The sequence below is a fragment of the Cornus florida genome, unplaced genomic scaffold (genome assembly GCF_030987335.1).
Source record: "Cornus florida cultivar Cherokee Brave unplaced genomic scaffold, ASM3098733v1 CherokeeBrave_3.0.0_Hap2_Chr01, whole genome shotgun sequence".
NCBI lineage: Eukaryota > Viridiplantae > Streptophyta > Magnoliopsida > Cornales > Cornaceae > Cornus > Cornus florida.
In genome coordinates, this window is record NW_026775571.1 from 92,970,656 (window position 1) to 92,986,031 (window position 15,376).

Consider the following 15,376-nt stretch of genomic DNA (forward strand, 5'->3'; position numbering starts at 1 on the left):
GTTTTTGATTTAACAAGAATTGGTCAAACTTTTGAGAAAGAGTTTTAATCTCGGCTACAATTCCCATTGAACTCTCAATTTGACAAACTTGAGAATTTTTCTTCTTCTCTTTTCTTTCATGGTCAATTTGAGAAGTATAAAATTTTTGTAAAGAGTTTTCGCTCATCTTCTCAAAGAGTTGCCAAATGTCATCCTCATGTTTCCCAAAATATGATCTTCCACATGATGTATCAACAATATCTTTATGAATGTCGGATAGGCTCTCATAGCAGTATTGAACCACTTGCCATTTTGGAATGCCATGATGTGGGCATTTCCCTAGCAAGTCATTCAATCTTTCCCAAGCCTCATGTAATAACTCCCCTTCTTTTTGAGAAAAAGTTCTAATTGAAGTACGCATAGCATTGGTCAAACTCATGGGATAAAACTTTTTTAAAAATTCATTTTGCATTTGCATCCAAGAAGTTATAGAATTTGCTTCCAAAGTATTGAATCAATGCTTTGCCTTGCTTTTGGGTGTGAAAGGGAAAAGGAGTAGTCTAATCACTTCCTCCGGAACATTCATGTATCTAATGGTGGAACATATTTTAAAGAATTCATTTAGATGCTTATAAGGCTCCTCATCATTTAGACCATAGAAAAGTGGACACAATTGAATAGTTTCGGGCTTGATTTCATATTGATTTGTCTCGAAATTAGGCAACATGATACAAGAAGGTGCATGGTATGCATGGAGATCATAATAGTCATGAAGTACCATTGGAGGCATTGGAGCTTGAGCTCCGAGACCGTATTGATCGGGAGGGAGGTTTTGCATGAAATGCGGGTCTAGGTAGCCAAGATTACCCTCTAGGTTTTCCATGTGAATGCCTAGAGTAAATGATCAAGTAAAGACTACAAATCACAACAAAGCAATCAAACAAACACTTCTCCTCCACAACAAGTCAAATATCAACAACTTCCTCCATATACAATAATTCCCATACTCCCATGCTTTCAATGATATGCAATGCCACCACGTGGGCCCCCGATTTAACTAAGGAGATTGAGTAAGAAGGTCTCACAATGGTCCTTTAGCACTTCAACTCCAAATTTAAAAGCTTAGTTTAGCAAATTTTTTTTTTTTTTTTTTAGCAACTCTTCATTTTTAGCATTTTTTTCCTTTTTGCTTGCTTTGCTCCTTAGTTTTGAAGTTCTTTGCTAGCTCCTTGCTCAATGCACCTTGTTAATGAAGAACAAACTTAATAAGTAATAAAAAAAAAAACAGGAAATAAAAAGAAAGTAAAGACACGATCAAAAGAGTACTAATCCTAATTGAATTTCACAATTCGACGTTGCCAATTTAAAATCCCCGACAACGGCGCCAAAAACTTGTTGTTGGCTTCCTTGATGGAGTCGCCACAACCAACAAAGCTTGAAGAGTTGTGAATTTAGAGGTGACCAAGTTTTACATTTATAGAAAGCCACTACTACCTTTCTCTATATAAAATATAGACAGGGCGAGTAGGGATCGTCCCAAGGGATTAGATGGTGTATCAAATTGTGAAACTATGGTAATTAGGGTTAGTAGGTCGAGTGATCACATAATTGATTGGTTAGTTGATTAAGCTAAATTGAATTCAACTAAATAAAATAATATGAAGTAAACAAGAGAGAGAGAGAGGTCTTGGGGTGTAGAGATCACCACCAAGCAAAACTTTTCTATACTACTAACAAGTGATCAATTGAGGGTAATGGATGTATTGCAATATGATAAGGGTGTGTGTGGATTAGGTTGATTCAATTGGCAAGGATGACAAATCAAGCAAGTATTGTCTAAACATCATGTGAAGAACACAATATATCTAAACAATAGAGCATATATTGTCTAGACAACATGGGGATAGCACAATAGATTAAAACAAGTCATTAATTCTTCATTAAGCTCACAATCCACATACAACACAATATTAGAGGAATATGCCATTTGGACTCACAAGCATGGAACATCAAACATCAAGAGTAGATTGTCCTCCCATCTAACATTACACTACCACTACACAAAATCTACACTACTAGCATGAAAATAAAGCTATCTAGACTAGGGAAGAGGCACAAACCATCAAGAATAGGCATAAACCATCAAATGAACCAAAATAGCATTCATTAAGCATATCATCTTGATAATCTCTAGATCTATAGCATCAATACACATAAACATGCATCAAAAACACTAAATCTAGGGATAAGCACATGAATGTCCTACTCTAGCATATATAGACATATGGATAGAATATAATAGTCAATTGGAAGCATTAAACCATACAAACCATGAAATAATCAAGATTTATATATACATAAATATCAAGATGTATCATACAACACTAATCCCTCAATAATACACAAGATTAGAGTATAGAAAGCATGCTTGGGGCTAACTCTAGCCCCAAGAGGATGTCTAGCCACTCATGGTAGTGATGATCTAACCCTCAAGGGCTAACTCCATGGCTGCTCCTTGTTGGTGAAGATCTCCTCCAATGGTGCTCTAGCTTCCCTCCTTCCTCCTCTCCAAGAATATCCTCTAAGATCAATTTTCAATGTGTGACAAGAGACTCCCTCAAAAAGTGTATCATATTCCTTATATAGGTAGGTCAAATACACCCCATGATGAGCTGTGGTCGTGCAAGGCATATTCTCCAATCATTGGATGAAGGACGGAATAAATGAGCTAGACTTTAACTTTTTCTCGCTGGAGGAAGTTCGATCGATCGAACCTTAACTTGGATCGATCGAAAATGGGTTCGATCAATCGAACTGCATTTTGGATCGATCGAAGTAGTCTGACTCCTCCGGATAATGACAAGGCTGGGATATTTTCAAACTATTTATGGGGAAAAAGACAAAAGTGGTTGGTAGGCGTACAGCTGTGGATAAGATCAATCATTTGAATAGGACAAAATAGGGTTCGATCGATCGAAGGTGATGTTCAATCGATCGAACTTGGAATTCATCAAAGGCCAAGGTTGGATCTATCGAGAAGTATTGTGATCGATCATAGATGTTCGATCGATCGAACTCTAAGTTGGATCGATCGAACTTTTCAGCTGCACAACTTGATTCCTTTTTGCTCATTTCTTTCTCCACTTTGCTCCCTCCTTTGGTTTATCTCAGGATTGCTTCAATTAAGCTCTTATTTGGCTGAGTTAGCTCAATTTTGGGATTAGTGCCTGAAAATATAAATAACACGTAATAAGTCTAAAACGGCAAAGTAAGATAGATAAAGGTACTAGAATGCTTAAGCTTAACGGGTTTAAATACCCACTTTTCAGTGCTCATCACACATAAACACCTTCCATACTTCCAAAATACCCAACTAAGGATAAACATAATCATAATAATATACAACAACATTAACCACTTAACACATAATGATATAAGCATTTAAACAATTAAGCATGCCTTTCAAATAATTAAACACCTTAACACATAAACAGATAAGCATGCAATCACGTAAGCAATTAAACAAGTAAGCAAATAACTCAACTCCCCATGCAATCCTAGGCAGGCCTCTACCCGTCGTCCTATTGGTATTCGAACCATTGCTCTGATACCAAATTTGTAACGACCCAAAAGGATACCAAAATAATAATAAAAATCTATAAAAATTTCGGCATGACTTTCGCAGAAAATGTCTCTAAACAACCTGTTGAAATACAAAAAAAAAATAAATACAATGGCCTCACTGGGCCTTAAATCTAACATATCCTGTCCCAACGCAATATACATATATTATATCACATCTCCAAAGTGACTACATACATACAAAATCCCATTCCTCTATCTCATCCAACAAGTAACATACTTTGATTACATCAAGTTACAGTCCGAAAAGCGTAGTTAGAATTTAAAAGTCCATGACTTACAACATTATACTAATTAAACTAAAGTTTTATGAGTTAGTTAATATTACATTTACGAAATATTAGAGAGTTTTAATACAAAAGATAGCAAAAAAAATGAGATAGGTCTCCGTGCTCGTCTAAAATCGTGGTGTATCGTTGTCCGCCACCTCTTTTCCATGTCCTGAAAAATGTTAGAAATAATGGGGTGAGCATAAGCTCAGTAGGAAGTGTCTAAGACACACTTCTTATATCCCCGTGAATCCATACAATGAATAGATAAAAAGTGAAAGGGATCATGCTATAAGGAACACACACTCTCAAATACAATAACAAGTATGTAGCAAATACCACCCAATCACAAGTTAACCACAATGTCATGAAGTGTAATATGCAAATGTTACTCCCCATTTTCCGAAACATTTCCGTTTCAACTTCCAAAATCGTTAGTGTAATTCGACCCAAGGCACCTCCAAGGCGTCACGAATGGAGGGTTGACTAACTATCCACGACCACAAGGCACCTCCAAGGCGTTGCATCCGGCCTAGTTAGCTCAACCATGATCCTTTCTAGACTACACTAACACCACGGACCACTAGGCGCCTCCTAGGCGTCCGGTTTTCGCAAAATCCTTTAAAAAATATTTTCCCCAAAATAATTTCGTTTGTTCAAATATATATATATATATATATATATATATATATATATATATTTTTTTTTTCCTTTCTCTTTCCCAATGAATGCATGAATGTGCATGTTTCGATTTATCAATTCAACCATAGGCTCTCACACATTTCATTTACATCATTATCACAATTTAATAGAAATTACTAAGCAATCATTTCTTTTATTTATTTATTGACCATAACATCATTTTCTTTCAAAACAATAAATAAAAAAATAAAAAAATACATAATCTTAGGACATACAATATGTCAACACCAAACATGCTCAATCACCGTAATAAATCTAGTCATATATATGAATTCAAATAACACATGGAACACATTTAGTATTTTAATTAAACATACTTCAACCACAAACTAGATAATCAAAATTAGCATGCATAGGATCAAATTTAAGGGGAAAGATTCACAAAAAAACTAAGAAATTGTAGATTAGAACACCCCTACCTCAATGGAAGTGAAAACTCCCAAAATCCCCAAATCCAAGCCCAAGAACCCTAGAAATTTGAACTCCCTAGAGTGCACCAAGTGATGATTGGCTCCTATCAAATTGAAGGCCTTGACAAGCTCTCCGACTTTGCTTCACAAGGTTCTACCAAATTTCAAAGGGATAGAGTTAGATCAAAGCTTGAAATTGCAGAAAAAAAAAGAAAAAGGAGAAACTGTCGAGAGAGAGGGTTTGGACGCAGAAAGAGAGAGCAGAATAAAAGGCTATACAATGACTCTTAAGTCATTGACTTAAAACTCATGCGGGCCCCACAAGTAAATAAATAAATATTTATTTAACTTATATATATAAACACTACATGAACTCCCGTGGACGAAGACACATTACCGAACCACGTAAAATTTTGTCTTCGTTTTTTTGTGTGTGTGTTTTCTCTTATTTATTATTTTGTGAGTGTATTCTTCTTGTGTGTGTGATCACAACCACTATTATTTATTTGTTGGGCCCACTTTTCCGCACAACACGAACCCCCAACCTCCCCTTTATAAGTTATTAGAGAATATATAGTATTAATAATTTTATTTATAATCATTTATAATTCCATTCAAGTAAAACATAAAGAGAATGTAATTTAACCAAAAACACTTATTTATTCATAAACGTAATTTAAAAAAAAAAATAATAGCCAGTTGCATGGCTATTATTACACCCTTTCATATTTTGTTCACTCTCTTTGACAATCTACGATTTAAAAAAATGATGAAAATTTATTTTTTTTAAAAAAAACTCACGCCATCTGTATAATATTATTCCTCATTTCTTTTGCATTTTATGTGGTAGTCATTTTTGTCCATGCACGTACACTAGCTCTTTAGTTTCCAAAACCGAGCCAAGACCGGGGAGGCAGTCACTTAAAAATGGATATCGGGCTCCTTGGTTGCATCTGCATCTTCTTGAATTTGGAGGTTGAACCAAAAATCACTGCATAAATCATCATAGAACACATATGGACACATGTGTTCTTGGTACCATACTTGATAAATTGGAACAATTTGTTCGGGATCAACATACGTCGCTTGGAGATCATCCATGTACAAATCTTCCATTGAAAATGGTTGTGCCCAAAAGCTTGAAAGATCTCCGAATGTTTCTGATGAGCCAATCGACTCTATGGTCATGTATTCATCAATTTGAAAAGCGGGATCAGCATGTGATGAAGAGCAACTACCCATGGATGAGAGTGGTGAAATTGGGATATCGATATTCATGGAGCCTACTGACTTTGAAGCTTCTGTGACACCAGAAAGTGGAAGCAGGTTGGTCTCAGCTAAGTTGTTTAGTGCTGGTATTTTGTCCTTCAAGCGTTTGTTCAAGTGGGAGTGCCAGTGATTCTTAATTTCATTGTCAGTTCTTCCACTCAATTTCGCTGAAATTGCTGACCATCTGTAATAGGAGATTAGAGATCGAAGACATGAGACCTAAGTAAAATTAATCCTAACATACCAGTCTTGAACATTATATCTTCCTCCAACAGATGAAATCAAATATCATGAGAAGATCTTATAATATTTAACGCATAATTTTTTTGAAGTTAAAGCAATTCACTAACGCACCATGCCTCCACTGATGCTAGAACCCTGACCTCTATTTGGGAAGTAAATTTGTGCCATTTGGTTTAAAGTTTATTTTATAGTTATATTAAAAATGACAATATAAAGGTTAATACATGGAACTTTGAATTACAATAATCTATCACACTTCTCTGGCTGGGTGATCAATATTCTAATATGAAGATGAAGTTAGAGTTTACGTAATGAAAGATTATTTGGTGGGAAGACGTACTAATAGTTTACTAATGTTATATTATTAAGGCCCCAAACCATACTCTCATAAGGCTTTTGTGTAATGAAATAGCACACATTTTAGTACCGGCCGAGAGAAAGAAAAGTAGTTTGAAGATCTTATTTTACATATGTGCAGAATCTGTCTTAGGGCCAATTTTGAAGTCCAACCAATGAAACTCAATACAGAAGGAACTAGGTTTTGATTAGTCATATATGGTTGGAAAGATCTCTGAGTCTACTTTCTAATAGGACAGACATAATTGAATTTGGACTTCTGTTGATCAATTTATAACAGATTTATTAAAAAGTGTTTTTGCAGACTGATTTTTCTCCACTCGAAAAAAACACAGAAGTGGTGATCAAGGACTAAGGTTTTAAGTTTTTATTTTTATTTTTTTTACTTATGATGGATCAAGGTGAGATCTATACTACTTCTAAAGTTTATAATTCTTTTGCGCATCAAAGTTAAATCCTAATCAATAGATTAGTAAAGTATATTTTTAATGATTCTAACAAACAAAACTTTGCAGCCTAATTTGATCGAAACTTAATTAATAAATTTTGCATGTTAATTTGGCAAATTCCACTAGTATCTAGGCCTTACCAAGAAATAAACTTACTGCTCAAGATTTTTCAGATGCACACAGTATTCCACAGAGAATTATGTATAGCAAGGCTTTGTTTGTTGTATATATATATAGCAACGCTTTTTGCCATAACTGAATATATATAAAAGGTATTTCTAAAGATGACCAGTTACTTGTTTCCCAGCATTTCATGCAGTTCGACTATGGTTTCCTCTTCTTCCTTGCTAAAGTTTCCATGCTTTATGCCTGGCCTTAAATAATTCACCCAACGAAGTCTACAACTCTTCCCGGACCTTAACAAACCTGGAAAATATGGAATCAAACTCAAATTAATAAACATGTAAAAATAATGAACAGATTTGGATCGAAGATGGTTTTGATCGATTTCATAATTAATCATATGTATTCATAGAATTATAATTGTTTCTTATATTTATACCAGCAGCTTTTGGGGTGACATTCCAGTTCCAAATGCCATATCTCCTGATGTAAGCTACCAACCTTTGATCTTCTTCAGGACTCCATGCCCCTTTCCTTAAAGAAGCCGCATTCTCAGAGCGAAGAGGAGCTCTCACCATCTCTCACTCTCTGAGAATCTCTCTTAATTTCACTTCTCAGTCACAAAACACTCATTGTGTAGTAGCTATTTAAACATCATATATATATATATTTCAAAAGAGGGTTTCTCACTTACTTCCAAAACATCAATTAATTTAATATTTGTCAATTTGTACTGTTAAAAAGACTTCCACTTCTGTCACTCACTCACTTGTAGCAAGTAGACAAAACTAACCAAAGGACTAACTGTAGACAAAACTAACCAAAGGACGACCAAGACCTAGACAGTATACCCTCGCTCAGTACGGACTTCTTGCGATCAACAAACGCGTAAATTGGTTACTCTTGTAGACCAAGACCTAGACAGTATACCCTCGCTCAGTACAGATTGATGAAGTTTTTAATCGTATATGAAATATTCAAGTTATATTTGGGAGTATTGGCGTTTTGGAATTAAAATTGAAAAAAAAAATAGTTGAAAGTTAGAATTAAATTTCATCCAAGTCCAATCATCGATTCAATGCTCTCAAACGCGGCATCTGTTTCTTATATACCAGCAGCTATTGGCGTCATGTTCCAGTTCTGAATGCCACGCCTTTTGATGTAAGCTATCAACCTTTGATCTTCTTCAGGACTCCATGCGCCTTTCTTTAAAACCCTATTCTCAGATCTTGGAGCCCTCACCATCTCTATGAGAATAATTTCAGTTCTCACTTCTCAGTCTCAAATTAATACTTCAGAAGAGTACTAGCACTTATATATGATCCAATGGTAAACTTCGTTTTCCAAGTTCAGAATTTTTTTAATGGCTGCAATGATATTCAAAGATATTGAAGCCAAAAAATGGATCAATGATAGAAGGTTAATATTTGTTTAATTGTAGAAACTTCATTTTCTGTCACTCACGGTAGGAATTTAGACAAAATACACAAAAGTTTAAAACTAAAGAGAGGACGACCAAGACCAGGAAGTCCGCCCTCAGTACAAACCTTTTTTTCTTTTTCTTTTCTGTTAAATATTTGCGTGTTGCTTGAGTATTGTATTTTTGATATAAATGCGTTGTATAGCTATTTAAAAGTTGTTGTTGGGTATTAAATTTTTTAATGTAATTTTGTTGCATTATGACATATATAACACATACTTAAGCTGTGTTACACTCGTGCACAGGAGGATTGGAGCCTTAGGCCTAAGGCGCCAATCAATTGCAAAACACCTAAATTTATTGTTTCCTTATTTTGTCACACTTACTTAAAATTTTTATTTCCTTGTATTAGTATTTAGTAAGCCCCTAAAATTATTAGTACATATTTACCGTTTCTAAAATCATTATTTTATTATATTATTAGATTTTCTAACATTTTTATTTTATTTTTATATTATTAGACTCTAACTAATATAGGAATTTTTACAAAAATAGTTTTCATTGTTACTTCATTGTAAAACTTTTCATCTAGAGTCTTGTATCCTAGTAAAATCTCCTTTAATTTTCAAAGTAGATGATGAGAGTCGAGTCTTCGTAGAGAGAAAGTATGAATGGTCTTATCAAAGAATTTCATTTAAATAAATATTATTTCTCATATTAAGGTATCACTTTTATAATTTTCACCTAGTACCTTAAATTATTGATCCGCTCCTGACTGTTCAAGTAATCCCTTAGACTGAGTGATCCAATTAAGTAATTGTATAACGTGGAAAAAAAGTTGTATAACATGGAAAAAAAAAGGTAGAAATCAATCCAAGTTGTTGAATAACATGGAAAAAATTGAAACCATCCTTTCATAGGAAGTTGCAAGGAACACATAGCTTCTTCCCAGTTTTCTTGGAAACAGCACAATTTTCAAGGAACAACAACCAAAAGAACATTTTCTAAGACTGTCGTATAGAGGAAGGCCACATGGGTTGATTTACCCATGACTGACAATGAGTAGCTTCTTCCCAGTTTTCTTGGAAACAGCACAATTTTCAAGGAACAACAACCAAAAGAACATTTTCTAAGACTGTCGTATAGAGGAAGGCCACATGGGTTGATTTACCCATGACTGACAATGAGATGCAGTGAGAAAAATAGTTATTATATGGCTCAAACTCGTGGTTCTAGTGATCTTCTAGGAAGGAACTCATTGTCATGGTGTTATAGGATCAAAAGGAATCTGAATGTAAGACCATCTCCAAGAATTTGTTAAATTATTATTTTGATTAAAATATATACTCATTTATAATGTGTAATTTTTTTTTTTTTTTTCTTCAACAATTTGTTAAGATTCACAAATACAATTTGTTAAGATACACAAATATGTAAAATTGTTGTATATTTTACACAATTTTTTTACACAGTTAAATCAATATATTTCATTTCTCTTCCCTTTTTCTCTTTCCATTAACGAATTAACCTTCTATGAAGTATGTTTGTATAAGTTATGTAGGGATACCTAGTTGGTTGGTTGTTATTGGCAAATACAATTTTACACAAAAATTTTAAAATAAAATTATTGGAACTAAAGATAAGTAGTCCAAAATTTTTGTATAAATCTACTATGACATATAAGATTTACACAAAAAAATATATATATACCCAACCACTTAAGATGCTCTAATGGACTACAAATTTTGGAAACTAGGATCTTGTAATTGTCAAACAAATTTTTATATTTTTATAATATGAAGGCATCTCAATCTAATGGACTACAAATTTTAGAATTAAGTTCAGGTTGGCTCAAATAAGTAAGTGTAATAGGTTGGGTGCTTCGGCCAGATTCGAGTTCTCGTTCCAATTAGGTCGTTCCAATTGGGTCCGACTCTGATACAAATTATAACGAGTTAGGTGCTTCGCAATTCGATCCAAAAATTTAAGTTATAAGCGGGACTAACATCCAACTTATTTATATTCATTATATTTCTTATCTGGATCCGACGTGGGACAAATATCTAACAGTAAGTCATTTGGTCCTCCCACCTCAGAAAGTATTAGGTCTAAAGTTGGACTAAAAAAATTTGTCAAACAATATATTTTAACTATTGGAGCCAAGCGGAGCAAACAATTTTGGATTTATTCTTAGTATATGGAATTTGAAGAACCAAACAAGTCTATATATACATGCCTCTTTATGGAATTCATTGGCATCGTTGGCAATTTCAAAGATAAGTTTAAAGGTAAAGTGCAAAAAAAATCAATTGATTATGTTTGAATTTGTAAATAACTCTTCTTAACTATATTTTGTGCATAATACCTCATGAATTATCACATTATGTTGTAAAATGTCCCAATGTCTAAACTATATTTCATTAAATAACAATAATACTATTTCTAATTGAATTACACTTAATTTATTTTTCTTATTAAAATAAATTATGAAAAAATTCATACTAATTTGAGGACATATTCTCCATTAAATTTGCATAAATTTACCTTTAATTTTTATAATTAATTGCTTAAATAAAAATCTTAGGTAGAAAATTTTAAAACAATTTAATTAATTTCTTAATTTTTTATGAATATATTAAATGAAAGAGAAGGAATTTTTTATTTAAGTAATTTATTAAATTTTCATCAATATATTGTATGAAAAAGAATGTATTTTTCTACGATAAATAAGTTTAAACAAGGTATAATAAGTTTTATTATAAATAATAAATTTTAATAATAAGTTAATCATTTTTGAAAATGGTATTTACAAATACATTTTTATCATTTTTATGATAAATTGATAATTAATAATAAAATTAAGGTAAATAGTATAATTAATATTTTGATAAGAGAAAATATAATAAAATAATTTAATTAAAAAAGACAAATTTAATGAAAAAGGGTAAAATAGTCTTGAGTAGTGATAATTGCACCGATTTGTTGTAGTGAATTAGCTAACTAGAAGTTTATGATTGATTATTTATGCATAATACAAGTAAGTAGAATGCCTTACTTCCTTATTTGTTGCATAGATGGACCAATTTTAAAAAATAGGATGCAAGAATCATTTTCCAATAGTTTTTTACAATGAATTTATCCTTAATTATAACAAATTACTAATTTAAGGGAACAATTTTTAGTTTTACGGGTTAATTTGTAAAAGACACTTAACCCAAAAGATAATGACTAGATTTCATTCAGAAAAAAGAGAAGATCCCCTTGGATTCCAAAATAATGGGTCGCAGGTTGTGTGGAGGGATGAATGTATTTGTGATGTTTAGCATCTAATTCGAATGCAATATTTGTGATGTTTAGCATCTATTTCTAATAGATACTAAGTAACAAATCATATTTTTGATGTTTAGTATTTTTTAAATAAAATATTTGAAAGGAACAAAATGAATTTATAAAACATGTAATTAGCTCCAACATTAGTTTGACCTTTAAACCAATTCAGCATTTAACAATTCGTATGAGTCACAAATGTCTTTAAAAAGAAAGAACAATTCGTATGAGTCACAAATGTCTATATGAAGAGCATTCGATGATGCGCAGTTAGTTTTTTGGGAATAAATGGGGGAGAAAATAGTAAAAAATAATCAGGCTGTGTGCACTGTTTCAACGATACAACCAATCCCTTTTGTGTTTTGAACCATTTATGCTTAGTTTGGTTATAAGGATGGAAAAATGGATGGAAGAGATAAGAGAAGGATAAAGAGGGTGTCTTTTTCATTTTATATTTGGTTGACTGAAATGGATGGTAGAAATATATGATGAACGGAGTGATACTTTTTTCTTGTTTGGTTGGAGGGAAGGGAAAGAGAGTCCTTATATTATTTTTACGAATACACCCTTTTATATAAACTTATAAAATGTAGATATTTATTTCAAAATTTTTGAAAAAGCTAAAATTGTAAATAATAAATTTATAGGTAGTTATGCTTTCTTTCTCTCCTCTCTACCTCCCAAAAGTGGGTGAATAGAAAAACATAAAGGAAGGAGCGATGCTTAGCTTGCCTTCATCCCTCCTTATTTCCTCTAACTCTTCTCTTCCCTCCAACCAAACACGAAAATATTTATTCATCCCTCCTCTCATCCATCTTCTCACAATCTTTCCCTCCAACCAAACATAGCATTATAGATGAAGTATAGGTAAGTCTACTTATACAGGAGTAAAATTTTGAAACCTTTACAATTTAAAGATACTAATATTCGGTTTGGTTTGATAAAAATCAATTATGAAAATGAAAGCAACAGAAAATAAGAGAATATAAATCATTGCATAAATTTTGTAGGCCTAATTTAAGTAACTAATTAGCATCTGTTTTCAATCAACAAGCTAATTAACGCTCTTATTAATCATAAACTTGTAAAAAATTAGAAGATTGATTCATGATAAGACCTCAAAAAAACTTTATAATATGGTTTATAAATTAATAATGCTTAAACTGCACTAACATCATCAGTATTGCGCAACCAATAATCAAAGAACGAACCAATAAATAATCAAAGAAGGAAAAATTAGTTTTAAATGAACAAGTTGTGTATAGTGTCATAAGAAATTCATTAAATTTAAGACAAACACAGTACACCATATTTGAAATTTATTCTTTTTGTGTTAATATATTTTGGAATGGGCTAGTATTATTATTATTATTATTTTGAACTGGCTAAAATTACCCATAGTAAAAATAATTTTTCTTTATTTTTGGGGGGCTTATGTCCCCTTCGTCAATAAGTGATTAACAAGATATATTATATGCCCAACAAGAATTAATAGCAAGAAAATAAATAAGTTCCACTCTGTTTGGAGGATTTTAATTTCTTCAACCATTTTGGATTATCTCTTTAATTATTAATTGGAGATAAAACACGGTTTCAACAAACTTATGTTGTAGCCCTTTGGAAGAATACGGAACGACGCCTAACTTGTGTGAAATCACATGTTTATAGAATTAATTAAACTTAATTAATTGCTTAATTAGTATTCGTAAAAGTAGTCCAAGTACGTACGAGGTGCATGCACTCCCTAGTGCATGCACTTGCAAGTCAAAAGTCATTGCCATGCTACCTTACGAAAATCAACCATTCACATCCACGTCTCTTTCTGGATGGAATCCACCTACTTTGTAATTTGGAACCAAAATGTACAATGATATGATGAAATTTTGAAATAATATAATAGGGGAGGTGTTTTTATTTATTTATTTATTTATTTTCTTTTTTATTCTGAAAAATTTTGCGGGTCCTGCTGAAGGAAAAAAGACTTATTTTCTGAATTTGAAAAATTATGTTGGGTCAATGAATTAGAAAATAAGGTGTCTCTTTTAATTTTTAAAGTTTTTCTTAAATTCGTTCATGAATTTTTTTGGTACTTATCAGGGCGCTTTTATAAGTATCAAAATTTTTGTATAAAAATAAAAAGAATAATGATTAGGAATCCGAATGTCTGACTAATTTATGTGAGTAAGTATCCATAATGTCATGATGACATTAGTTTTAAAAAATTTCTAGTGGGAGCAATTGCTCTGCACCCAAGTGGTAATTTTGTCAATCCATGTAATTACGGGTCTACATTTCTTTTTCATTTTTATTTTTTATTTCAAATAAAAATGCATTAAACTGAACAAAAGAAGTAATTATCCAAAAAAAAAAAGAAAAAAAGAGAGAAAGAAAGAAAGAAGAGAATACATGGTTATGATAGAGGGGATACCTTCCCAAAAAAAATAAAAAAAGTTTTGCATAGTGCTTACATTTTGTAGTGAGGATTTATTTATTTTTTAATTTTTGTTGGTAGGTAAATTTTGTATTGAAGGTTTACGACATGAAATAGTGTAAAGGAGGATTGTCAACGAGAAAAAGTTTAAATAGTGACTCTTCAAAAAAAAAAAAAAATTAAATAGTGATTTTTGTTGGTTTTGTAATTGATTTGAAAAACTTGTTTGTCAACCCAAATGGTTATAGTTGATAAATTTCAAAAATTGACTAGTGAGACTGTTTAAATTTTTTGGTCATAAAAAATCAGGGCTTTAATGTTTAATTTTCCGCAGTATAGGATACTTATAAAATACAGAGGGGACAGTGTTGTAAATTCACTTTCCAGAAAAAAAATATGTATATTGTAAATTCTTAGCCATTTCTTCTCTCAATCACCCAAGCCTAGGCGAGGTAATTTTTGAGTGTGATGCTGCGGAAGTGGTTAGGGTGGTTAATCAGAGTTGTTCAAGCTCATTGAATCTTTCCGTTGTGTGTGTGTGTGTGTGTATATATATATATATATGTATGTATTTGATGATGGTGGTGTCCGACTTGTAAAGCATTCTATAATCACAAGAGTTTTTAAGGTATTTCTGCACCTCGAATAGGTAAGTATGTGGCTCGTGTTTTAGGCTTTTAGCTAAGTGACTTTGAGAAATCAAAGGGAGTGTGCTTTTGTATGGGAAATCTTTGTATTTATACAAGCAGCAGCCA

General features: G+C 32.3%; 1 protein-coding gene across 1 annotated transcript; it reads right to left on the reverse strand.

The window, feature by feature from the left end:
• Positions 1 to 5,923: 5,923 nt before the first annotated feature.
• Positions 5,924 to 8,025, reverse strand: LOC132277544 (transcription factor MYB4-like). The gene is made up of 3 exons (XM_059779395.1): positions 7,883 to 8,025; positions 7,617 to 7,746; positions 5,924 to 6,455 (listed from the first exon to the last, which is right to left on the reverse strand). Exons 1-3 carry the CDS (start codon positions 8,019 to 8,021, stop codon positions 5,924 to 5,926), a joined length of 801 nt encoding a protein of 266 aa, XP_059635378.1. The 5' UTR covers positions 8,022 to 8,025.
• Between the last annotated feature and the right edge of the window lie 7,351 nt (positions 8,026 to 15,376).

What these genes read in the sequence shown, in the direction of transcription:
- LOC132277544 (XM_059779395.1), bottom strand. Translation starts at nt 8,021, where the DNA reads ATGGTGAGAGCTCCTCTTCGCTCTGAGAATGCGGCTTCTTTAAGGAAA. An exon ending in TGTCACCCCAAAAGCTGCTG is followed by an intron (nt 7,747 to 7,882) that starts GTATAAATATAA and finishes CATATTTTCCAG; the next exon opens with GTTTGTTAAGGTCCGGGAAG. An exon ending in CATGAAATGCTGGGAAACAA is followed by an intron (nt 6,456 to 7,616) that starts GTAACTGGTCAT and finishes CTCCTATTACAG; the next exon opens with ATGGTCAGCAATTTCAGCGA.